This window comes from Podarcis cretensis (assembly GCF_951804945.1).
Source record: "Podarcis cretensis genome assembly, chromosome: 11".
NCBI classification, from domain to species: Eukaryota; Metazoa; Chordata; class Lepidosauria; order Squamata; family Lacertidae; genus Podarcis; species Podarcis cretensis.
Genome location: NC_137180.1, coordinates 8,769,316 through 8,795,864, shown reverse-complemented (window position 1 = coordinate 8,795,864; position 26,549 = coordinate 8,769,316). Strand labels below are relative to the sequence as shown.

Below are 26,549 nucleotides of genomic sequence, written 5' to 3'. Positions count from 1 at the left end.
ATCAAATCAACCAAAGGCCTGGTTAAAAAGGAACTTTTTTGCCTGGCACCTAAAGGTGTATAATGAAGGTGCCAGGCGAACTTCTTTGGGAAGAGCATTCCACAGAAGGGGAGCCACAGCAGAGAAGGCCTGTTCTCATATTACCACCCTCCGGGCCTCTTGAGGAGGAGGTAGACGAAGAAGGGCCTCACTCAGAAGATGATCTCAGGGTCCGGGTAGGTTGATATGGAAAGAAGCGGTCCTTGAGGTGTTGTGATTTATAGGTCAAAATCAGCACTTTGAATAGGTTATTGCAATTTCTAGGAAATAAGAAAAAGGATAACCTGCCTTCTCTCCATGTGAAACATTAATTTCTGGTTGAATTCTGATGTGGTCATAGAACATTCAAATATGTATCTTACATGGAAAGTTGTGATTTATGATATTTTAAAAGACTTCTGATTTGTGAATTCTGGGAATTAGCAGTATCGCTCTTGTTCCAAACATGTGGTTTCTGGGTGAAGTATTGCAGCCCAAGGGTGTCTTAAGTTTAAAAAGTAGAATTTGGACTGTGCATTTGTTTCCCAAAGGTTACAGTTTGTACATGCCTCTGTGTGTGTGTGTGTCTGTTTCCTTAACTATTCATACCAGAATGCTGTTTCACTGCTGGTTTAGCAAAGTATTGATTAGAAAATAGTAAAAATGCAGGAACATGACAGTTTTTTTCAATATATTGTAATGATTATTCTTCTTCCACTTCTACACAGAAATGTAGAAATGTTCCATTTTAGGAGCCAATGGATTCACATGCATCATGCAAACTGCAAACATTTTTAATCATGTATCTCATCATGTGTTAAATGTTAGCAAAGTGTTACTGTTTTTTTTATCACAGAAGAGCTTTCTCATACATCTTTTTAACTATCAAGGTGAGGCGATGGCCAAAGATACTAGAGTCACTAAATTCAGCTTCGAGTTTTGGCTGCACAAGACTATTGAATGGGGTCAGACAAGCACTTCAGAATCTCAGCAAGATGTCTGCCTTCACTTGCCTGAATTACAGGAATTTCTACTACAGATTTATGGAGCTTTGAAACATATGGTAAGTGAATTAACTGGAAGAATGAACTGTTTTGAAGACTGTTACAGAAACGTTCTGCACCCCACATTTTGACAAGACAGAAAGCTAACAGTAGCAGAGAGCCTTGTAGCATTGACCTAATGTATTGCTGGATCACAGAAGCAAATTGGTGAAGCAGCCACAGGTAATGCCAACAGGAATGTGTTTCCTGTGTTCCTGATTTATTGTGAAAGGAGCTTTTTCTTTTTGATTGGTTATGTTCTCACATGAGATTTCCTACTCAACACAGTAACCTTTTTAAAAATACTTTAAAATAAACAAGTATTTGATTCTGGTTTTCAGGTCATAAATTGGATTATTTAAAGACTCTTAACATGCAATACTATAACTTATCTCTTAAATCTTAAGGAGTCTGCTGACACAGTAACCCTACTGATGTGGCATTCAAAGAAATTTCAGGCCACCATCGTTGGATCACAAGCAAATATTTCTTATTTCTAGTTGCGCCTGTGCAAAATTAGTATTGCCCTGGAATTCCTTACCATTTTTTAGAAAACAATTTATTAGTCATTGGGGCATTTTGCTATATCTGTATGCATGAAAATGTATTTTACTGCTACAGCATTTAGCCTACATTACTAGTATAAAAGATGAGAAAAATGTTTATAGATAATAATTGTCAAATATCTGATGGACTATAGAAAAATAAGCTATAGACCAGTGATGAATTACATTATGTGTTTGTGAAACTGATTCCCACCTCCTGAAATGCCTAATTATAATGAATGTCTTGTGGAACTTGGCCACAGATTCATCTTATGTATTTGCCCAATATTCATTTATTTGTTTGTTGAATTTATATTCTACCTTTCTACAAAATCTTGCTCAAGCCTAGCTCCAATTATGGGATGAATCTGAAGCATTTATTGCAGCAGCTTGTGACAATTTTCTTTTCTGCTACTTATATATTATCTTAGGTTAGTACCATTTTAAAAGCCTCTGTTTATTAGACAGTAAAACTACAAAAATGGAAAAAATGGACTGATTGCGTAAGAATGTTTATAAACTACACCATGCATTACTTTTATAGCAAAGCTGCTTTCCATTTGGTTAAACGTTGTTTAGGTTTTGTAGCTTTAGTGTCTGTTAAATTTCAGGTTATAACTGACTTAAGTATGATGTCATGTAGAATATAGCAAACAGTAACAGAAACTTCATGACTTCTTTGTACTGTAGTTTCTACTCAATCCTTCGTATAATCCATAGTATGATGTAAGAGGCATGACATTTTGAATAATTTGTTATTTTTATTTATTTGACTTAATCCATCCCATCTTGAAAGCTAGGGAAAAGAGCAATATATCAAAACCATGTGTTAATTTTTAATTTCTTTTTCTTCATGTAACAACTATTAAAACCGCACGCTTTATAAGCATCATCCTAGCCACACACAGAAAGTGGGCTAAATAGAAAGGTCTTGCAATATTTATGAAAGAAGTTTGATCTATGATGAGGAATTATTGCCAGTTTTGGAAAGGAAGCCACCAAACCCGCCTCTTTTTGAGGCCAGGTGCAGCTCTCCAGCCATGTATTGCAGACTTCAATGTGTTCTTGCACTTTCAGGCATACAGGAAGCTTTATTGCAGGAAGCTGGTGGACTATGTTGTATGTTGATACACCCAGAGGCTACTCTTGGTCAACTACAGATTATGTTTGAGTGTCATGAACATGTGATTATCTCACGTTACATGTGGATTTCATGGTTTCTAACCTCGAGTTGTAGGAGGTTTTCGTGTCCTAAAACAGGGATAGGGATTCTGTGGCCCTTCAGATGTTGCTGGACTACAGCTTGCATAATCTGACCATTGACCATGTTAGTTGGGGCTGCTGGTTAGGTGGACTTCAACCATAGCTGAAAGGCCACTGAATCTCCATCACTGTTCTCATTACTGTCTCACATGTTTTTAACAGCATCCTGCAAGAAAGAATACTGAAGTGAGTAGTGTTTGGCCAGCAGTTTCTATGCAGGACAGGGGAGGGGCACATTGTCCACATGCTCTCCACCCCCCCCCCCTCCCCGCCGAGTGTATGGTGGGAGCTTAACCTATTTTGAATTGGCATTTGTGTCCTGCAAAGTTTCTCCATTATGGTCAGTGCAATCTTAAAAAGTGCCATCTTTGTGGAAGCATCTGCAAAGTTCTTAGGGTGAGCTCAACAATGATGGAATACAAGCTTTGTCTTTGAAGAGGCTCTGCTCTACAGATACTTTCTCCAACCCCCTTTTATTTTGGGCCCCCAATATATTTTGACACACAATATTTTTGGTTTACTATTCTCTTTATTTTCAGAACTGTACTAGTGCAATCCAAGAGTTTCCACTAATTGGTCAATTATTGGGAAGACTTTGTTGGAACCCCTTTGTCATTGGCTATGGTGAGTTTTTTTAAATCAGCTTTGTGAAATAAAAATATTTGTTTTTTTATTTTGTTAGTTTTTGGAATATTGACTATTGGACTCTAACTCCCATCAGCCCCAGCTGGTATTGGCAGTGGTCAGGGATGATGAGTGTAGTTATCAAACAACACCTGGAGGGCCACAGGTTCTCCATCCCTGCACTAGATGTCACGCTGGCCACGTGACCCGGAAGTGTCTCCGGACAGCGCTGGCCCCCGGCCTCTTGAGTGAGATGGGCGCACCAACCCCAGAGTCTGGCAAGACTGGCCCGTACGGGCAGGGGTACCTTTACCTTTAAGTGATAAAATATTTTTTTAAAAGATCTTATTGTCCTCCTATCCACTTGCAGTTAGAATGTCTTAACTCCTATTGAAACCACCAAGACTTCAGTTGTATTTTCTGGAACACATGAAGCTATCTTTATGCTGGCCTGGTTTGCATGTCATTCTGAACCATAGTTAAAATAGACTGTGGTTTAATGTGAACTAGCAAATGCAAAAGACTATTCTCATGTTCTCTAAAAGGGTCATTTATCACAACTTTTGATACCAAGGATCTGTTGAAAATTGTCTAGAGCAGGATTTCCCAAACTTAGATCTCCAGCTGTTTTTGCACTACAACTCCCATCATCCCTAGCTAGCAGGACCAGTGTTCAAAGATGATGGGCTTTGTAGTCCAAAACCAGCTGGAGACCCAAGTTTAGGAAACCCTAGACTAGAGGATTTTGTTGTTGAGCTGTTACTAAATATGTAGGAATAAATATGATACATGTTTTCAAGAATAACTCTTTGAAAGCACCGTTAAAGATAGTAAAGCTAGTTTGGGGATCCATCATGTTGCTATCTTGTTACAGCATACATTACAGCATAAACATTTCCCCCCCAAACACTATGACAACTACACAAGACCACCAAATATGAAATTATGAACCCTTTCCCTCTCCACCAGTTACATCTGTTGGAGCTGTTAATAAACCTAATATAAGATAAACCTAATATAAGATAACAGGTACCACCTGTGAACTAGTTTCAAAGCAATAAAATTATTTTGGGCAGAATTGTTGTATTTACTGCCATAATGTGGTCCAGCCATAATCTACCCCACCTCCTGTGCTTTAGGTCCCATTTAACTTTCTTCATCACTCACCCTTAATTAAGCTTCCTTAGATAGCATATAAATACCTGAGAATTTGGTCTAAGTTACTTCATAGATTTGTGTGTACTGACAGTCCCAGAAGCATCTTAATGTTTTACCGAATGGCTAGGTTTATGCCCAGAGTACTTCTGATTTTAGATAATTGAGCTGCAAATTGGCTATAAATTTGCTGGCTCTGACCATACGTTAGTTGTAGGTGATAGTAGCAAGACTATTGTTTCATCATTGTACAATCTAATGACTTGAATAATTTCATTAATTTTAACATCCTTTACTATGCAACACATTAGCTAGTGGCTCTTTAGAAATTGCAAAGAGCAATGGAAATAGTGGGCCCTCTGGTTTTGTTCCCTCATTAAAATTATTTACCCCTGTTAAATGCATTCATCCTAATTACGGCTGTGAAGGCTTGGTGAAACTGAGCAATAATTTTAATAAATATCTATCCCATATTCATTTTTTTCTAACTTTTTTTCTAAGAAGGCCCATTATAACCTGCTGTAGTCCTTATAGGATCAAGAGCCGAGATTGAAAGTTGTCCTTTAGTAGCCCTACTAAGATGTTTTGCATTTAGAAGCTGTCTGGCTAGAGTATAAAGTTATCTACATGGCAGAAAGCCAGCTTGGTCTGACTTGATATAGCTTGTAATAAAAAACATTATGCTGGACCGTTTATATGATGAGTTAATCATTCCCCCATAGTTCAGGGACTGCTGTTAGCATGGAGGTCCTCAATATATTAGGAATTCTGCCCCTTCCCCTTCCAGTATGTCATTGAAAAGCATTGTTAAAAACAATATTAACAGGTTCCTACATTGTTTAAACCATTATTATATAGGATTAATGGAATTACTTTGAAATAAAAAATTAATATATATATATAAGGATTAAGACTGGCTTTAGACCTTGGGATTTTTTGTTTATTAACATGAACAAAAGATTGCTCTTGCTCTGCTTTGATTTTTTAAAAAATATTCTTATTTGGTTTGCTATCTGCAGACGAATGCCAGAAGATTCTAATGTGGTGCTTATGTTGTCTGTACAGTGGTGAACCACAGAACCCTGTGGAATTGAAGGCCAACAGCTGGATACAAGTAAGCAAATGAATCCTCTCCCTGACTGCTTTAAATTAACTTGATTATTTAAAGGTGCAGCATCTACAGCACAGAGACAGTATGTCATTTTTAGAAACCACTCTAGAGACATCCCACATTCACATTGTGTTGAAATATGTTCTACTTTAATTAAAATACAGTCTGTGCTGTCTCTCCTTTTGAATGTTAAGAAAGATGTGGTGTTTAAGTAATTTTAATAGCTCTTAATACAGTGGAGCTTAAACTGGCAAGTGAAGACCAAAGTCTACAAATCAGTAAGAAAGAGAGCACTATAAAAGCAAACTTTCAATTAGGGGAAAATAATGTAATCTGGAGGAATGCCTTTGTTTGTTTTGAAAACAATTTATATATGCTCTATAATTTTGCTCTATTGTTTTTGTTTAATCTTTCTAGTCTTGGGAGAAACCAATTGTATCCAAGTTTTATTCAAAGACAGTGAAAGAAAATATTTGTGTGCAGCTAAAATTTTTTTTAGTTCACTCTTAGTTAAATGAATCCACAATTGCTTGAAGTCTTCAATGTAGGCCTTTATGGTTTTTTTAAAATACTCATATTGCGTATTTACTCCTTAACCTAGAAAAAAAACTCATGCATTGTTCCATTTTCAGCCTGTTTTATGCAGAGGTTGAGCTGCATGATTCATAATTATATTTTCATGGAACAGACTCCTTTTTTCCAGGAATATATTGTGAAAACGTGAGTGGCACAATAACAATATTTCTCTTCAGTCACATATAAAATCCTTCTGACATACTGTCTCAGTTTAATAATTTTGGAGAACTGTTTGCTTCTTAACAGTGTCACAAAATAATACTTGCATGTGTATCTATGCATTACGTCATTTAAATTTCAGTGATAATGGGAGTGTGAAAGGCAGAATTGCTTCAGTGTGAGAAATGTTTACTATTTTTCTGGGTTACACACAACTGAACAATTTGATAAGTTTTATTTGTAAAGTAAGTATGGACTTTGCTGCTGCTGGTAGAGGTTCTCTATATTTTCTCAGGGTAGCTGTTTCTACATTTGTACAGTTTTAATAGTAATGCCGTTTGAGATCTTAATGCAGTTTATAATCTGACGGTTACTTCAGCATCAGGCATTTGGGAGTCTTTACAGAACTGATGGTAGCTTGCTGTGACTTGTTTGCAAAGCATTTTAAGGATCAAATCGTTTGTATCCACTGGGATCTCGACTCTGTTACAGCAGATGAATCTTGAAAGGTGTCCAGAGCACTGTCTAGTCCTGCTATGTTGAATGAGTTTCAGTTAGTAAGTTTCGAGGATATGGACAAGGTGCTTGGATCAGTTATTTGTTTATTTATTAGACAATAAGATCTAAGGGCAGTTCACAGAATAAAATACAGGATAAAAACAAGTAAATAAGTAGAGCAAAGCAGCAAAACAAGAACTCTGCTTCCCACAGACACATTTAAAAGGCTGTAGAATATTAATTAGCCAAAGGCCTGTTTGTTTGTTTGTTTTTATATAATATTTATTAATAGTTTTTTTAAAAAATTATAACATAATAAACAAAACATACAAAAAAATCACATTTCATAACATATTTTCTTATCCTTTTTGGACTTCCTCACATCTCCCTCTCCTACGTTCCAAAATATAAAAATTAATTCAGCAATTTATCACCTTGTCCCCACCTTATCTAATTTTCCAATGTTATATCTTGAATTTTAGATATATTCATTTGACTTTTTAAAACTTTTTAGTTTAGCCTAATCATTATCTAAAAGTTGATCTTTTCCTAAATTTAGCTTATCTTCATAGTTCAGTTTATCTAATTCAATGGTGCCAAGTTGTTTGTGATCAAGCATCCTCCTTAACATTCATACAGTTTACAATATTTTTGCAAATAGTCCTTAAATTTCTTCCAATCTTCTTCCACCGTCTCCTCTCCCAGGTCTCGAATTCTGCCAGTCATCTCAGCCAGTTCCATATAGTCTATCAGTTGCATCTGCCATTCTTCCAGTGTGGGTAGATCTTGGGTTTTCCAATGCTTAGCAACGAGTATCCTTGCTGCTGTTGTTGCATACATAAAAAATGTTCGGTCATTCCTTAGCACCCTCTGGTCAACAATGCCCAAAAGGAAGGCCTCTGGTTTCTTAGGGAAGGTATACTTAAATACCTTTTTCAGCTCATTGTATATCATTTCCCAGAAGGCCTTAACCCTAGGGCAAGTCCACCAGAGGTGAAAGAACGTTCCTTCACTTTCCCTGCATTTCCAACACTTATTATCAGACAAGTGGTATATTTTTGCAAGTTTGACTGGGGTCATGTACCATCTATATATCATTTTCATTACATTTTCTTTCAAAGCATTACATGCAGTGAAATTCAGCCCAATGGTCCATAACTTTTCCCAGTCCTCAAACATAATATTATACCCAATGTCCTGTGCCCACTTTATCATAGCCGATTTAACCATTTCATCTTGTGTGTTCCATTTTAACAGCAAGTTATACATTCTTGAGAGTACCTTAGTCTTAGGCTCTAACAGTTCCGTTTCTAACTTCGATTTTTCCACCTGGAATGCTAACTTTTTATCAAGTTTAAAAACTTCTTTAATCTGAGCATAATGTAACCAATCTCGCACTTTGTCTTTCATTTTCTCCTGACTCTGCAATTTCCAATTATCTCCATCTTTTTCTAATATTTCCCAATTTGGCCTCCATATTGAGTCTTTTCCGGGCCTTAGCTTCCAATGGTGAAAGCCACCTTGGAGTTTTGTTTTCCAATAAGTCTTTGTATTTTGTCCAGACATTAAACACTGCTTTTCTGACAATATGGTTCTTGAAATTCTTATTGATCTTAACCTTGTCATACCATAAATATGCATGCCAACCAAACGCATTGTCAAAACCTTCCAGATCTAGTACATCAGTGTCTTCGAGAAGCAGCCAATCTTTCAACCAGCAAAAAACTGCTGATTCATAGTATAGCCTAAAGTCTGGCAGGGCGAAGCCCCCTCTTTCTTTCGCATCAGTTAATATCTTAAACTTAATTCTGGGCTTTTTGCCCTGCCAGACAAATTTAGAAATATCTCTCTGCCACTTCCGGAAACACTCTGTTTTGTCCACAATCTGTAATGTTTGAAATAAAAAAAGCATTTTCGGCAATACATTCATCTTTACAGCAGCAATTCGGCCTAACAAGGAAAGTTTCAATCTTGTCCAACTTTCTAAGTCTCTCTTAATTTCTGCCCAGCATTTCTCATAATTATCTTTGAATAGACTCAGATTTTTTGCTGTTATATTTACCCCTAGGTATTTTACTTTTTTAACCACGTTCAACTCTGTCTCTTTCTGAAACCGTTCTGACTCTGTAACTGTCAAGTTTTTCCCCAATACCTTAGTTTTCTGCTTATTTAACTTAAATCCCGCTACCCGACCAAACTCTTGAATTAATTGTAATACTTTTTTCGTGCTAGATTCTGGCTCCTGAAGGGTCAAAACTAGATCATCTGCAAACGCTTTAAGTTTATATTGTTTCGCTCCGACCTGAATACCTTCCACCAGCCGGTCCCCTCTGATCATGTTCAAGAGCACCTCCAGAACAGAGATAAATAACAGTGGGGAAATCGGGCAGCCTTGTCGTGTTCCTTTTTCAATTTTGAACTCTTCAGTAATCACATTGTTGACTATCAGTTTAGCCTTTTGTTCTGAATAAATTGCGTCAATCCCGTTCCCAAAACTCCGTCCCACCCCCATCCCTTCCAAATTTCCCTTCATAAATTTCCAAGAAATATTATCAAAGGCTTTCTCCGCATCTGTAAAAATTAAAACTGCTTTTGTGTTGATATTTGTTTGCAAAAGTTCCAAAATGTCAATTATGTTCCTTGTGTTAGCAAACAAATGTCTTCCTGGGAGAAAGCCTGCCTGGTCTTTGTGAATTACCTGATTCAAGACTTTTTTAAATCTACTTGCTAATATGTCTGCAGATATTTTGTAATCCACGTTTAGGAGGGAGATGGGGCGGTAGTTCTTAAGTTGAGTCTTTTCAGTTTCCGATTTTGGTATCAATGTGATAAAAGCTTCTTTCCACGATTCCGGCGCCTTTTTCCCCTCCAAAATTCCGTTGCTAACCTCCAGCATTGGTTGTATCAAATAATCTTTCAATGTCTTATAATACTTGGAGGTTAGTCCATCTGGCCCTGGAGATTTGCCCAATTGCATATTCTGAATAGCTTGTTCAATCTCTTGTCGTGTTATTTTAGAGTTCAAGATTACTCTATTTTCTTGTGACAATTTTGGTAATCCATTCTTTTTCAAAAATTGTTTTATCTCGTCCTCATCTTGCGGCCCTTGAGTATATAATTTTTTGAAGTATCTCTGGAAACACTTTCTAATGTCCACAGGGTTCTGAATGTTTCTTCCTTCAATCTCTAAATTTGTAACTGTGTTTAGTTTCTGTCTCTTTTTCAACTGCCATGCTAGCAGTTTCCCACATTTATTCGCCGAATCAAATGATCTTTGTTTCATTAATTTGAGTTTCCACTCTATTTCCTGGTTTATCAATTTAGAATACTGTGCTTGATGGAGTTTAATTTCTCTAAGAATCGGCTGTGACTTCGGATTAGCTCTTAGCTTCTTCTCAAGTTCTTTGATTTTCTCCAAAATCTTATCTTTTTTCTCATTTTGTGTCCTTTTCTTTACAGCATTCTGTTGTATCAGGAACCCCCTCATCACGGCCTTACTTGCATCCCAGATGATTCTTTTTTCCACCGTAGTGTTCAAATTTATCTCAAAATAGTCCTTCAAAACTTTTTGGGCCTTCTTGGTAATCTCCTGATCTCTAAACAAATTGTCATTCATCTTCCATCTAAAGGAGCCGGCTGGTAGTAGTGTTATGTTCATCTTTACAGCCTTATGGTCGGAGCAGGTCTTTGGGCAGATTTCCACCTTTCCAGTCTTAGGTGCCAGACCTCTAGATATCCATATTTGGTCGTTTCTCGTCCATGTCAGTTGGGCTTCAGAAAAGAATGTTCCTTCTCTTCCCAAGGGGTTCTTTGTCCTCCAAATGTCAATCAAGTCCATGTTGTCAGTTAGTTCAAAGAAGGTCTTTGGTAGTCTTCCATCTTTTGTAAGATTTTGATTTTGTGACTTATCCATGTTGGTTGATACCACGCCGTTCATATCTCCCATCATAATGATGTTGTCATAGTCCAGATAGTCCAGGACATTCTCATGCACCTTCTTATAAAATTCCGATTTCCCTTCATTTGGTGCATAAATTCCTAGTATCAAAAACTTCTCTCCTTGATAATGTATCTCTATTGCCAAGATTCTTCCTTGCTCATCTTTAAATAAAAATTTAGGTGATAGGCTCTCCTTTGCATAGATCACCACTCCTCTTTTCTTCACTCGGTCCGAAGATATAAATTCTTGGCCTAATCTTTTATTTATTAGCACTTTTCTATGGAGCCTTGTCACATGTGTTTCTTGCAGACAGATAATGTCCAATTGTTCTTTTTTCAATATATGAAATAATTTCCTCCTTTTTTCCGGAGAGTTGCATCCATTAATATTCCAGCTCAACAGTTGCAGAGACATCCTGAGCAAATCTGTTATTTCTCAGGGGGTGGTATCTTTTTCTCTGGATCTTCAGGTTCCAAGGGGGAAGGTACAGCAGATGCTCCAGGCCCCAAGGGTGTTTCGATTCCTTTCTGAAGGTCCTCTCCGTAAGCAATCAAAAATTTATCTCTATCTTCAAATGTTTTAATCTTGACTTTCTTCCCTCTGAAGGTGAAGGATAATCCCTGAGAAAATTCCCACCTGAAAATGATTGAATTACTCCTTAACAGTCTCACCAATTCAAGATAGGCGGATCTAAGGTCCAGCAGTTGTTTCGGGATATCTTTGTAAATTTCTGCTCTTTTATCCAAAATGTCCAGTGACTTTTCGTAGTGTAATCCCAAAATCTTGTCCCTTTCCTCCCTCGATCTCAAAGTTATCAAGCAATCTCTGGGCTTATCTTTCTTTGCAAATCTTCCAAGTCTGAAAGCCGATACAATTTTAAAATCCTTTTCTTCCTGTATAGACCAGAACTTGGAAAATTCTTTGGTCAGGAACTCAGCTAGGTTTTCTTCAGCTTCTGGTATTGACCTTAATCTTAAATTATTTTCCCGGTTCCGCAGTTCTATCATAGACAAATACATCTGATGTTCTCCAACTTGTTTACATAATGGTTTTACCTCTTGTTCTAATTTTTCAACTTTTTGGCTGGTAGCCTCAGCCAATTTACGATTCTCTTAAGAGGCCTCAGTTAACTGCCCAATTGCTTGTACGTTCTGTGCCACCTGACCAGTTATTCTGTTTAGACAAGCTGTATTTTGATCAATTTTAGCTATTTGTTCATCCGCTTTCTTGTCCAGAGATTCTACTCTTTTATCCAAGGATTCCAATTTTTCATAAATTTTCTCTAGGATTGAAGCAGTTGCTCCTGAGGCCATATCTTCCAACTGTAACTGCTCAGTTTCTTCTTCTTCCCCTGCCAACGGCAGAGTAGATACAATTTCTTCCTCCCCTGCTACCGGCAGAGTAGGTACAGATGATCTACGTGTCTGTAATGCTGAGGTTAAAGTTGTTTGTCTAGTTCTTGCTCCCCTTTTTCTTGTGCCACTCATTCCAACTTTATCTAACAGTCAAGGTCAAGCTGAGTTGTTCCCATGAGAATGCCACAGCCCAAGAGTAAACAATCGTATAGGAGGAAAGGAAAGAGAAAGTAGAATAATGTCACTGCTGTAAGTCCAGGATCCTCTAGAGGGAGCTTGCAATGTCTTGAGAGAAGAAGTCAAATCAAATAAAATCAATAAAGTCAAATTTAATGTCCATAGACCTTCAGTAGCTAGTGCTTAGCAGAGTTAGAATTGACAGCAAAACATTGTTTCTGACAAATGTCAACTGGTGTTTCAAAGTAGCAAGTCTTAAAATGCTCTAAATGTTGCAAGTCCAAATCCACAATAGCCAAGTCTGCAAACTGACAGTTTTACTGTTCAGTCAGCTCAAGTACCTGGGCTTCTCAGTCAAAATCTATAGTTCCCATAGCAGAAGATTATCACAGTCCAAGTAAAGGTTAAATCCAGTAATTAAGTTAAATCTTTACTTTGTCTCAAAGCAGCTTCAATGGGTGCTCAAATCAGATGGTTTAAAAAACCTCTACAGTGGCTCCACTCCTCCAGCTCTTTTTGCTTTGAAATTTAAATAGCAGCGGAAGACGGACTTTTAACATCTCTCCGCTTTCAGCCAAATTTCCATTAATTTAGACTCCAATTTTAAAAAGTCCTTCCTTACTCACGGGTTGTTGCTTTTCAGTTCCGAACGTTCCAAGGAAAAAAGGTCAGCACTCACCGGCAGCAGCTGCGCGGCTTCACTCTGCAGAGTAGCGATCGACTCACAGCGCCGCAACCCCCTCCACGATCCGAGGCTCCTTACGGGGTCTCTTCAACGTTTTGAGGGTCGCTCCTGGCGCCCACCGAGTCCCAGGACCACAGGCTCTTGCTGCCTGTGGGTTTCAGACGCGGGTCTCCGCTTCGCCGTAGCGGAAGACCCGATCTCCGCAGAGCTCCCTTTCACTAAAGGAAAAGGACCGCCATTGCCGTTCGCGCCACCTCCGGAAGTCTAGCCAAAGGCCTGTTTGAAGAGGGAATATTTTTGCCTGGCGCCTAAAAATATTTAATGAAAAACAAACTGAAGCTCAATCCAGATATGACAGATGCACTGTTAGTGGTTTGTTTCCTAGACTGAATGGATGAGAGGTTGCCTGCTCTTGATGGGGTTACACTCCCTCAGAAGCAGTGGGTATTTCTGGATCTGCTGCTGCCACTTGAGGCTCAGGTGGCCTTGATTTGGCTGGTGGCCTAGTTGCACGCCTATCTGGACAGGGATAGCCTAACATCTGTTGTCTATTAGGCCTGGGCGATATATTGCCCAGTACCGGTATGAGGAGCAGACCACGATGTGGGCTTCACTCAGCAGTATATATCACTGGTGAAACCGCCGCCGCTCCTGAGTCCCTCTCCTAGCAGCATTTGCTGGAGGGAGTTGTTCTTCCTCCAGTGAGCACTGCTAGCAAAGGGACTTAAACACTGCACCACTCAGCTGGCAGGGAGGGAACATTCCCCCTTGCTGATCTGCTGTCAGTCAGTGTAGATAGTACAGAGCTGGATGGGCCAATGTCAGCTCCTATGTTCCTGTGTCTCCAATGCTGTAATGATTTTTTAAAAAGCTGAATATATTCATTGTTAGCTTAGAAACTAAATATGCATTATTGTGATTATTGGCTTTTCAGATGTAATTTGCTTCTTATTCAAATTGTTCCCCATTCTCCAAAGATATATAATTGTATCACTAAAGTATCATCTGATTAGGCTCAACCTGTTGGTTTAGAAATGCTGTAAAAAAAAATCCTTTGGTGACATTGTGTGAGTTGGTGTTTTCTGGACTAGGAGTCAGGACACACCTTAGTACAGTGGTACCTCGGGTTACATACGCTTCAGGTTACAGACTCCACTAACCCAGAAATAGTACCTCAGGTTAAGAACTTTGCTTAAGGATGAAAACAGAAATTGCCCGGCGGTGGCAGCAGGAGGCCCCATTAGCTAAAGTGGTACCTCAGGTTAAGAACCGTTTCAGGTTAAGAACAGACCTCCAGAATGAATTAAGTTCTTAACCTGAGGTACCACTGTATGTGCCTCTTTATTGCCACATCCTGTTTCAGTCTTCAAGTCTTGTCAGCAAAGGTCCACTTGTAATGACACAACCTGCTGTTTCTTCATCCTTTAAGTAGGCTTCCCAGTGTAATAGCAGCTGCCAAATATAAGGGTGCTTGTCTCTTCCATTTCCTTCCAGAATACTGCATAGGGAGGAAATGGAATGGTATTTGCACCTCTTTCCAGTTGCCTATATGCGTTCCACGATGATGATGATGATGATGAAGAAGAAGAATTGCAGTTCTAAGCTTTGTGTTGCATTATGCAATCCAATTAATTCTGCCCTGGCATCTTTGCCGTGATCTAGCTTCTGGCATCTTTGCCATGACGATTTTTTCTGATATTTGATAAATGGTAACAGGTATGAACAAGAAGAACCTCTTAATTCCTTCTCACTGCAGCCTGCACATGCCATCTCATGCTGTTCCAGAGGGTCACTTCAAGTGGAATTTAATGGGGTGAAGAGGGTTGCAGTGAGGGAGAGGAGTGCCATATTCCCATTGCTCAAATGGAGGTCTACTTGCACTTCTTTAAAGTCTTATTAATTAATTTACAAAATCCTTAAGGATTTAGCATTTCATTTTGTCTTGAAGATAAGAGTATTTGAAGTATTTGGAAGGTGTGCTGCATGATGTCAAAATGAAATTTTTTAGTGTTCTTGAAGGATCTATCCAGATTTTTTATTCATGTATTAACCAGATGTAGTGAAGAAAGATGTATTCCTCAGATAGCTAAGCCATGAAATCAGCCATGACCTGTTGAAACCACTCTTTTAATGAATAGACTTTCTGTTTTAATCAGCATCTGGTCTACCTTGCATGAAAGTTTTGGAGCGTTGCAGTGTGTGTTTTCTATGGTTGTGCATAGGCTGTTGTCCAGAGAGCTGAAATATTTTTTTTTAAAAAACTGCAACAAAAACCTAAACTCCAGGAATAGACACTTAATTCTTAAATCAATATTTCAGATATTTCAGATATTTCATTCTGCTCTAACTGTAATCCACATTAATCTATTTTCTCCTCAGTAGTTTCTCTTGTAGCAGGCAGCAATGGCCTAGAATAAGTTCTCAGGTTAAGAACTCAGGTTATTCACTAGAATAGCCTTGGGGTTTGTTTTGCTATTTTCTCTTTGTGTTAGATACTTTATACTGGAGATGAGGAACCTGTGACCTTCACTGACCATTGGCCATGCAGGCTAGAACTGATGGGAGATGGAGTCAAGCAACCCCTGGTAGGCCACAGGTCCCTCACCTCTGCTCTTAATCAAACCCAGGTTTCAAAAGAAATATTTTTAGTTTCTGTAACCACAGTTTCCCTTTTCATGAGGAAGCCTTTCAGATAAATGAGCTAATAGTTCAGCTTGTTTAGTAATATGCATTTAGCATGCTGCTTTGTGGTGATGATTCATAATAGCCATAGTACTAAATTATTTGGTAATCAAAAAAACCTTAATGAATAATTTGCTCCAGTGAACATATGTAGGGTTTTTTCTTTTTTGACAGTACACATTATGGTCAGATGATGTTATTATATTACCTTGCAAATGGCAGTCTCACAGGCTGAGCACCACACACAGAACATTAAGCATATTCAACCCAAATAAAATAAATGGAATTTAAGCACTTAACTGTCCTCTCCAGTTCTGTTCCCATTGGAGACTAAAGTGCACTTACCTTCTGCATTGCTGCCAATGTCTTTCAGTGGCTTTGCCTTTTGTGTGTACCATGCCAATAGCTAGTAGTAATAAAAACCTTCCTAGTCAGTCAGATATCTTTGTATACGTATTATGCCCCATACTTTCTACATTTTATGGAATTTTTGCTTAATATATTTTCTTTCCCACAACTGAAGTGTACCTCTCTTTCTGCATAGTGACTAAGCCAGTTTTTTTAAAGCCTCTGTGATAAACCTACTTTATATTCCAAAATATTGGAATCTTTTGGGTCTGGTTTCATGCCTTTTTCTTGATGGTAAGAAGAATTATTTTAGACCTTTGCTTGCAACATTACCTGCAGATTGAACACATGCCAGGGAGAGCAGGATCACATCCAGTGGTCCTGCTCCATGTGTATTTGAAGTCAATACAGAGACTGAACATGCAGAAAAAGATTTGTGGTCATAAGTAAATTTGTGTACTTTTAAGAACTTCAAACCTGTCTATCTCTACTCAGAAGTAAACCCAGCTGAGTTCAGTAGAGCTTTATCCCATGTAAATATGGGGCAGCCTAAACATACTTTCTTATATTGTAACAGGTTGTTATTCCTAAAGTAGACAGCTACTGCCAGTTAGGCATAGACTATTTTAGTGATGGTCTCCAATGATTTGTTGCTGTTGTCCCCTGCCCCACCCCTTGACCTAACAACTGTTTTAATGGCATTCTCTCTCTGTTATTGATAAAGCAGCATGAACAAGTGACTAGGTCTAGAGTTGGATGTATCAGAGTGAAGTGACTTGGAAGAACAAACAACTCCGTCTGAAATTAAGAACTCCTGCTATGTTAATAGTAGCAAGAGTTGTCATCTGTGTTATGCCAAAGTGGATAGAATGCATAATTTCAGATAAATATGCAACGTATGCCTCATTCCATGGAGAGGATGCAGTAGGTGTGTTAAAGTATATAAAAAACCCTCACTGGTTTAGGGGTTTCAGGACAGCAAGGAAGATTACTTCTAATGTGTGTGGAGTGTCAACATTCCTCATTCCCGTGCCCTTCCAATCTTGTTCATGAGATAGTAGGCTATAATATAGATCACAGCCCTATTTTTAAATTGTTCATCACCTGAGCCTGTTTGTTTCCCTAGCATTATTTGACATTTCTGGAGTTAGCAGGACTAGCACTTCACTTTATAGGATGAGGCTTGGCATCTAAGTTCAAAAGGTTCCAGTTATTGATAGGCCCACCAGTTTTTCCTGAGCTGATGGCTTATAGGACCCACAAATTTATGTTAATTAAGGGCTGCCTCCTAATTATTCATATTTTGAAATCCTTGTGTTTGTAATTTTCTGCAGTGGCAATGACCATGGACATTTGGAAGTTTAGATAACTGCACCACCTGAACAACAAGGTTTAGTGTGATTGGCAGGGCAACTGGGCAAAAAGCTTACCTTGTAGAACTGATAACATATTCACCATACTGTCTTGTTCCTCTTTGGGCAATGCTGAAAAAGAAGCCCGAAATTGTTCTTTTAGAGCAAGGGCAGCCAGCATGGTGTCTGTCAGATGCTGATGGACTACAGCTCCCATCTGAGGCTGATGGTAATTTCAATTGAACAATTAAACAATCTGTGACCTTCTTAAACTATGTGTTTGTGAGAGGGTTATTGTTTGCTACTATGGTATGTATTCTTATGTGTTCTTATATTGAAAACTGCCCTGTGATCCTGAGATGAAGGAAGGTATAGAAATTTAATAAATAATAATAAAAGCATCTGGAGGGTGCTATGTTGGCCAGCCCTGTTCTTGGGGCTTTAATGGATCACTTGCAACAGTTGGAAAAATAGGCTTATGGGGGGGGGCCACTAGGTGGCGCATCGGAAGATGGCTGACAATAACATCTCTCCGACCCACACGAGGTTTGGAGGCTATGATGGGGGTAATTAGCCTCCTTAACCCCCCCCCCCCGGATTATGGGGGGGACGGCCCTTGCCTGCTGTGCCCTATACCACCCCCGAATTTGTGGGGGTGGGGGCACTAGGCACAAAGTCCTCCTGTGGGATTTTCGGCACTCCTCGACGCCGTCCCCGATTCGCGCCGCTGGTTGCAATGATCTTTAAAAGAAATAATTTGGACATGATTAATTGCACATACATCAAGGAAAAAAGGGGAGTAAATACTGCTGACAGAAGAGATCTCTGATAACAAACAACAATAAAATACGAGAAGAACGTCAAGATACGGTAATGACTGAGGGGGGGGGGGAAACCTGCCTCTACCTTTTTATGTGATTTAACAAGAATCCCCCTCCCCTAATGAGTCAGAAATTAAGGACTTAAGCTGTGGATTTAAGGCTGTGTGGAGATAAACTTTCGATCCAAAGCAATGTTTCAAGATGAAGCTGGAAAGCTAAGAGTTTTGGAGTGACGCAGTCAGGAAAAAATGCCGTTCGCCATTTTGTGAGGCATTGTGGGAGCTCTTGGGTCTGGGAGGAGAAAGAGAGAAATAGAGTTGTTTACATATCGTGAATCAACTCCTCGGTGGGACTTAAGAGCGACAAATGCCAAAATTTACGATGGATAAAGTGATGTTATCTACGAAGGAGATATATGGAAACCATCTGGACTTAGTGGAGGAACGGGAAATCCACACAGGATTATTACACTTGCTATCGGCATAAGGAGACTAACAGAAGAGATCGTAAAGGAAAAAGAGAAATTATACGAACAAGATATGATGTGGCAACACCAAGATAAGACTGGATAGAATTATGAACTTTATTTGGACTGATTGGGACTGATTTGGACATTAACGCAGTAATAAGAAGATGATCACTGCCTTGCCGTGGCGAAGGGGCTTGAAGAACTCAGAGAAGCTATGAACTATGCCGAGCAGGGCACCCAAGATGAACAGGTCATAGTGGAGAGTTTTGACCAAACGTGATCCACCTGGAGGAGGAACCGGCAAGCCACTCCAGTATCCCTGCCAAGAAAACTCCATGGACAAAGACAACAGGCATATAAAAGTTATGACGCTGGAAGATGAGCCCCTCAGGTCGGAAGGCGTCCAACATGCTACTGGGGAAGAGCGGAGGGCAAGTACAAGTAGATCCAGAGCTGATGAAGCGGCTGGGCCAAAGCCGAAAGGACGCTCAGTTGCGGATATGCCTGGAAGCGAAAGGAAAGTCCAATGCTGTAAAGAAAAATATTGCATAGGAACCTGGAATGTAAGAACCATGAACATGGGTAAGTTGGAGGTGGTCAAAAATGAGATGGCAAGAATAAATATTGACATCCTGGGCATCAGTGAACTAAAATGGACGGGAATGGGTGAATTCAGTTCGGATGACCATCATATCTACTACTGTGGGCAAGAAACCCGTAAAAGAAATGGAGTGGCCCTCATAGTCAACAAAAGAGTGGCAAAAGCTGTACTGGGATGCAATCTCAAAAATGATAGAATGATCTCGATACGAATCCAAGGCAGACCTTTTAACATCACAGTAATCCAAGTTTATGCACCAACTACTGGTGCTGAAGAAACTGAAATTGACCAATTCTATGAAGACTTACAACACCTTATAGAAGTGACACCAAAGAAGGATGTTCTTCTCATTATAGGGGATTGGAATGCTAAAGTAGGGAGTCAAGAGATAAAAGGAACAACTGGCAAGTTTGGCCTTGGAGATCAAAATGAAGCAGGGCAAAGGCTAATAGAGTTCTGTCAAGAGAACAAGCTGGTCATCACAAACACGCTTTTCCAACAACACAAGAGACGACTCTACACATGGACATCACCAGATGGGCAGCATCGAAATCAGATTGATTATATTCTCTGCAGCCAAAGATGGAGAAGCTCTATACAGTCAGCAAAAACAAGACCTGGAGCTGACTGTGGCTCAGATCATCAGCTTCTTATAGCAAAATTCAAGCTTAAACTGAAGAAAGTAGGAAAAACCACTGGGCCGGTAAGATACAATCTAAGTCAAATCCCTTATGAATACACAGTGGAAGTGAAGAACAGGTTTAAGGATTTAGATTTGGTGGACAGAGTGCCTGAAGAACTATGGATGGAGGCTCGTAACATTATACAGGAGGCAGCAACGAAAACCATCCCAATGAAAAGGAAATGCAAGAAAGCAAAGTGGCTGTCCAATGAGGCCTTACAAATAGCAGGGGAGAGAAGGCAAGCAAAATGCAAGGGAGATCGTGAAACATACAGGAAATTGAATGCAGATTTCCAAAGAATAGCAAGGAGAGACAAGAAGACCTTCTTAAACAAGCAATGCAAAGAAATAGAGGAAAGCAATAGAATGGGAAGAACCAGAGATCTGTTCAAGAAAATTGGAGATATGAAAGGAACATTTCGTACAAAGATTTCCATAATAAAGGACAAAAGTGGAAAGGACCTAACAGAAGCAGAAGACATCAAGAAGAGGTGGCAAGAATACACAGAGGAATTATACCAGAAAGAAACGGATGTCTCATATACCCCAGGTAGTGTGGTTGCTGACCTTGAGCCAGACATCCTGGAGAGTGAAGTCAAATGGGCCTTAGAAAGCACTGCAAATAACAAGGCCAGTGGAAGTGATGGTATTCCAGCTGAACTATTTAAAATTTTAAAAGATGATGCTGTTAAGGTGCTACACTCAATATGCCAGCAAGTTTGGAAAACTCAGCAGTGGCCAGAAGATTGGAGAAGATCAGTCTACATCCCAATCCCAAAGAAGGGCAGTGCCAAAGAATGCTCCAACTATCGCACAATTGCACTAATTTCTCACGCTAGCAAGGTTATGCTTAAAATTCTACAAGGAAGGCTCAAGCAGTATGTGGACCGAGAACTCCCAGAAGTGCAAGCTGGATTTAGAAGAGGCAGAGGAACCAGAGACCAAATTGCAAACATGCGCTGGATTATGGAGAAAGCTAGAGAGTTCCAGAAAGACATTTACTTCTGCTTCATTGACTATGCAAAAGCCTTTGACTGTGTCGACCATGGCAAACTATGGCAAGTTCTTAAAGAAATGGGAGTGCCTGATCACCTCATCTGTCTCCTGAGAAATCTCTATGTGGGACAAGAAGCTACAGTTAGAACTGGATATGGAACAACTGACTGGTTCAAAATTGGGAAAGGAGTACAACAAGGCTGCATTTTGTCTCCCTGCTTATTTAACTTATATGCAGAATTCATCATGCGAAAGGCTGGGCTGGATGAATCCCTAGCCGGAATTAAGATTGCCGGAAGAAATATCAACAACCTCAGATATGCAGATGACACAACCTTGATGGCAGAAAGTGAGGAGGAATTAAAGAACCTTTTACTGAGGGTGAAAGAGGAGAGTGCAAAATATGGTCTGAAGCTCAACATCAAAAAAACGAAGATCATGGCTACTGGTCCCATCACCTCCTGGCAAATAGAAGGGGAAGAAATGGAGGCAGTGAGAGATTTTACTTTCTTGGGCTCCATGATCACTGCAGATGGTGACAGCAGCCACGAAATTAAAAGACGCCTGCTTCTTGGGAGAAGGGCAATGACAGGCCTAGACAGCATCTTGAGAAGTAGAGACATCACCTTGCCAACAAAGGTCCGTATAGTTAAAGCTATGGTTTTCCCAGTAGTGATGTATGGAAGTGAGAGCTGGACCATAAAGAAGGCTGATCGCCGAAGAATTGATGCTTTTGAATTATGGTGCTGGAGGAGACTCTTGAGAGTCCCATGGACTGCAAGAAGATCAAACCTCTCCATTCTGAAGGAAATCAGCCCTGAGTGCTCACTGGAAGGACAGATTGTGAAGCTGAGGCTCCAGTACTTTGGCCACCTCATGAGAAGAGAAGACTCCCTGGAGAAGACCCTGATGTTGGGAAAGATGGAGGGCACAAGGAGAAGGGGGCGACAGAGGACGAGATGGTTGGATAGTGTTTTCGAGGTTACCAGCATGAGTCTGACCAAGCTGCGGGGGGCAGTGGAGGACAGGAGTGCCTGGCGTTCTCTGGTCCATGGGGTCACGAAGAGTCGGACACGACTAAACGACTAAACAACAACAACAACAAGAAGATGATCTGAATTCCCCTTTGGATCTTGAAGTATGGGTTCCCCCAACAAAATTTAAAAATTTGGCTTTGTAATTCGGAATTTATATGATGTGATTTAATTTGATGTGATTGGCCAGTTAATAAAAATTATAAAAAGAAAAAAAAAAGGCTTATGGGCCCCAGAGCCTTAATTTTGAAGCAACACTCCCAGTTCTTAGTTGTCTACTTTTTCATCTTCATCCCAGCCAGTGAGATTAGAACTAATATGCTGATCTAATCTAGTCTGAGCTGCTTGGATAGTTGATGTACTGTTCACCTGTAGGTTTCCTTTAATCGCCAAAGGCTTCTAATGAGGTTACTGAAAACTCTTGCTACTGTTTATCCACTAAAAATAAATCTGGGATTGCTATCAAGCAACATGCTACTATTAAAAGTAAGAATACGTTTCTGCTTTAGTTTTTTAAAAATAAAACTTCCACATATCTAAGATGTATTGCGCTCTTGCAGAAGTTCAAAAGTTAAGATAACTGAGTATCTCATAAATGCTATTGCCATATTTTATCATAATGTGGACAAACCACAAGAGCTATCTTATTAGCTTGTGGGTCTAAATTACTTAGCTGAAGTAATTTGATATCAAATATTGTGGAGTGAAAGAACAAGGATCCAGCTCTGTTCTGTAATCCTTGTTCCACCTTGCTTTTCATATCTTGCAACCTTTGGGAAAGCTAATTTGGAAGCAAGCTGTTCTAGCTCTTTCTTCAGCTCTTTAAGTAAAGGTAAAGGGACCCCTGACCATTAGGTCCAGCCGTGACTGACTCTGGGGTTGCGGCACTCATCTCGTTTTATTGGCTGAGGGAGCCGGCATACAGCTTCCGGGTCATGTGGCTAGCATGACTAAGCCGCTTCTGGCGAACCAGAGCAGCGCACGGAAATGCCGTTTACCTTCCCGCCGGAGCGGTACCTATTTATCTACTTGCACTTTGACGTGCTTTTGAACTGCTGCAAGGCATGGAACTGGTGTACCAGGACTCAGCCAAGAAAGAGTTATAGAAAAACAAGAAAATAATAATTTCCGCTAAGTGGAGGCCAGGAAGAGGACATACAGGTGAAACTCAATTAGAATATCGTAGGAAAGTTCATTTATTTCAGTAATTCAACTCTAAAGGTGAAACTAATATATGAGATAGACTCATGACATGCAAAGCACCCAAATCTCTTTTCTGATGAGAGCAGCTTTTGCATCTCATTTGGAAACCAAGGACCCAGAGTCTGTAGGAAGAATGAGGAGGCACACAATGCCAGATGCTTGAAGTCCAGCGTGAAGTTTCCACAGTCTGTGTTGATTTGGGGAGCCATGTCATCAGCTAGTGTTGGTCCACTGTGCTTCATTAAATCCAGGGTCAACGCAGCCGTCTACCAGGAGATTTTGGAGCACTTCATGCTTCCTTCTGCAGACAGGCTTTATGGGGATGCTGACTTCATTTTCCAGCAGGACTTTGGCACCTGCCCACACTGCCAAAAGTACCAAAACCTGATTCAGTGCCCATGGGATTACTGTGCTTGATTGGCCAGCAAACTCACCTGACCTGAACCCCATAGAGAAATATGAGAGACATGAGACCGAGCAATGCAGAAGAGCTGAAGGCTGCTATTGAAGCATCCTGCTCTTCCATAACACCTCAGCAGTGCCACAGGCTGATAGCATCTATGCCACTCCGCATTGAGGCAGTAATTGATGCAAAAGGGGCCCAAACCAAGTACTGAGTACATATGCATGCTTCTACTTCTCAGAGGTCCAATATTGCTCTACTTGCAATCTTTGTTTTGCTGATTTCATTTAATATTCTAATTTTCTGAGATTGTTAATTTGGGGTTTTCACCAGCTGTATGCCATGCTCATCACAATTATAACAAATAAAGGCTTGACATATCTCGCTTTGCATGTCATGAGTCTATCTCATATATTAGTTTCACCTTTAAAGTTGAATTACTGAAATAAATGAACTTTTCCACAATATTCTAATTTTTCGAGTTTCACCTGTAGTATAGATCTTTTGTCACTGGGTATGAGAGGATGTTATTGCCCAGGAGGACCCAAGTGGCAATTCTCTTTCATTTTAAGCTGTATTGGGTACTGCCCCCACGTACCTTAACCCATCTCATGTGATGAACTGTGAAGCAAGACATGGGTTTTGTTCTTTTTGTTTATCTCCACATATATGTTAATTCCACTGCTTGTACTTTTTTTCTTGTAGTGGCATGTATGTATATATTTAAAGGGTTTATATATTTCTCTTTAGCAGTGTTTGCAAGTTGTTTTTAAAATAGCAGCAACATTTAAAGGCTTGCACTTTGTAGATCTTATTTGACGCAATTTGACTTATTTTTGAGTACTCAAAGAAGGATTGCACTGTTAGTCTTTTATTTTTGTAAAATAAAAAGAGATCAAAGAAATGCTTAAATCATGCTGTAGCTTATTCATGCAAGCATTAAAGCAAATTCTTTGGTAGTGTTCATTGTCATTCATTAGCAGCCATTACAGTTAGCTGTTGCAGAGGAAGAGGTTAGACAGCACATCCCACTTGTATCAGCTCCTTCCCATCTGGGGCCAGCTACCATTAGCTGCCTTTCTTTCCAAGTCTTCCTTAGTAGTCATTCTGCCTAGGCATTAAACATTTATAAGAAACAGTGCCTGAATTGTCTTGTTTCTTTCCCATGTCTTTTTCCTTTTGTATCATCCATATTAGGCTGTAAGCTTTCAGGCAAAGAGCGTTATGTTTGTTTTGTTTGTTACTCTTTACAGTGCCTAGAAAACTTTAGGTACTTTATAAATACTGCTTTTTTCATAATGTTACAGTATACAGTAATTGTTGGTCAAAATGATTTTTGTTTCTTTTAAAACAAAGAATAATATCCAGCATATATTGTATAATTGTTCATGTACTTAAAAACAGGAATGTTCATTGCTTTTCAAGTTAGTGTAAGGATGCATGCTACAACATGTGAAAGTAATTAAAAGATGACTGCAGATATAATAATTACAGCATGGAGCAGACTGTGCTGGCAGATATAGGAACACAGAACTCACTTTAATCACAGTGCTTCCCATAATGTGGGTGGTCACAGCGTGCAGATATTTGTCCGTCTTTCCCTCTGCATCACTGATGGTAACAGTTCTGAAGTAAACAGCATTACACAGGCCTCTTAGTACTTTTTTTGCTTATGCCAGTTTTTCTGATAGGTTGCTTCCCTCCACTTTCTTTGTCCTCCTTGTTTTTGTCAGTTGTAATTATACAGGGCATGCTCAGGGGTAGGGGATGGCTCTCTTTGAAGTAAACATACTACCATTAATTTTTTCCCACCCCTCAAATGAATGTGTTAACTCTTTTGCCAAATATGATGCCTGATTGCTGAAAAAAAAATCCAGTTAAACATTAGGAAGAACCTGCAGATAGTAAGAAGTGTTTGACAGTGGAACGGACAACTTCAAAAGGTGATGGACTCTCCTTCATAGAATTGTAGTGTGGGAAGGAACCCCAAGGGTCATCTTAAAAACCTCCAAGGAAGGAGAGTCCACAGTCTCTTGAGGAAATCCATTCCACTGTCGAACAGCTCTTACTATCAGAAAGTTCTTCCTGATGTTTAGCTGGAATCTCATTTCTTGTAACTTTAGGGTGAAGAGACTTTGTGTTCATCATCAGGCAACTGCCTTTCCACCTGTCTTGCCCCACCCTCCAACCCTGGAAGCCTTTATAAGACAGCTGCTCCAGAGGAAGAACTGTGGGGGGCAGGGAGAGACTTTCTGTTCCTCATCAGGCAATGGTGTTCCCACCTGCCTTGCCCCACCTAGCCTTTCCCAGACTGTGACTTTGAGAACAGTAGCAGCAGCAGCAGCTGGCAGGAGAAGAATTCAGGGATATTTTTTAAAAAATAGTTTTATAAGTTGTGCAGTCTGATGGATTGGTAAATGTTGCTTTGTTTGATATAAATTGTTTAAAGTTATTGTGACTTTTATATTGGATCAGATTGTTACTATTAATGTTTAATGTTTTATTATATTTTTATGTCTTGGAAGCCGTCCAGAGTGGCTTGGGCAACCTAGGCAGATGGGTGGGCTGTAAATGAATTATTATTAATTATTATTATTATTATTATTATTATTATTATTATTATTATTATTAAATTAATTTGTGGTGCCCAGAACTGGACACAGTATTTTAGGTGTTGTCTGACCAAGGCAAAATAGAGTGGTACTATAGCTTCCCTTGATTTGGATACTATATTTCGTTCATTTGAGGTTTTTAAAGAGAAGTTGGATGGCCCTCTGTCAAGGATTATTTAGCTGTGATTCCTGCATTG

At 39.5% G+C, this 26,549-nt stretch overlaps 1 protein-coding gene across 6 annotated transcripts in view; it reads left to right on the top strand.

The window, feature by feature from the left end:
- FANCC (FA complementation group C) overlaps positions 1–26,549 on the top strand; it is a 77,439-nt gene that overhangs the window by 16,179 nt on the left and 34,711 nt on the right. For 5 of the 6 annotated variants that reach the window (XR_013843765.1, XR_013843766.1, XR_013843767.1 and 2 more), the window contains exons 3-5: positions 875–1,081; positions 3,409–3,493; positions 5,668–5,762. Coding sequence is in view for 1 of the 6 variants with exons in the window: in XM_079996096.1 (XP_079852222.1) it covers positions 875–1,081; positions 3,409–3,493; positions 5,668–5,762 (387 nt within the window). In the remaining 5 variants the exon portion in view is untranslated. The remainder of the gene's footprint in view (positions 1–874; positions 1,082–3,408; positions 3,494–5,667; positions 5,763–26,549) is intronic. The other variant, XR_013843769.1, reaches the window with a different exon arrangement.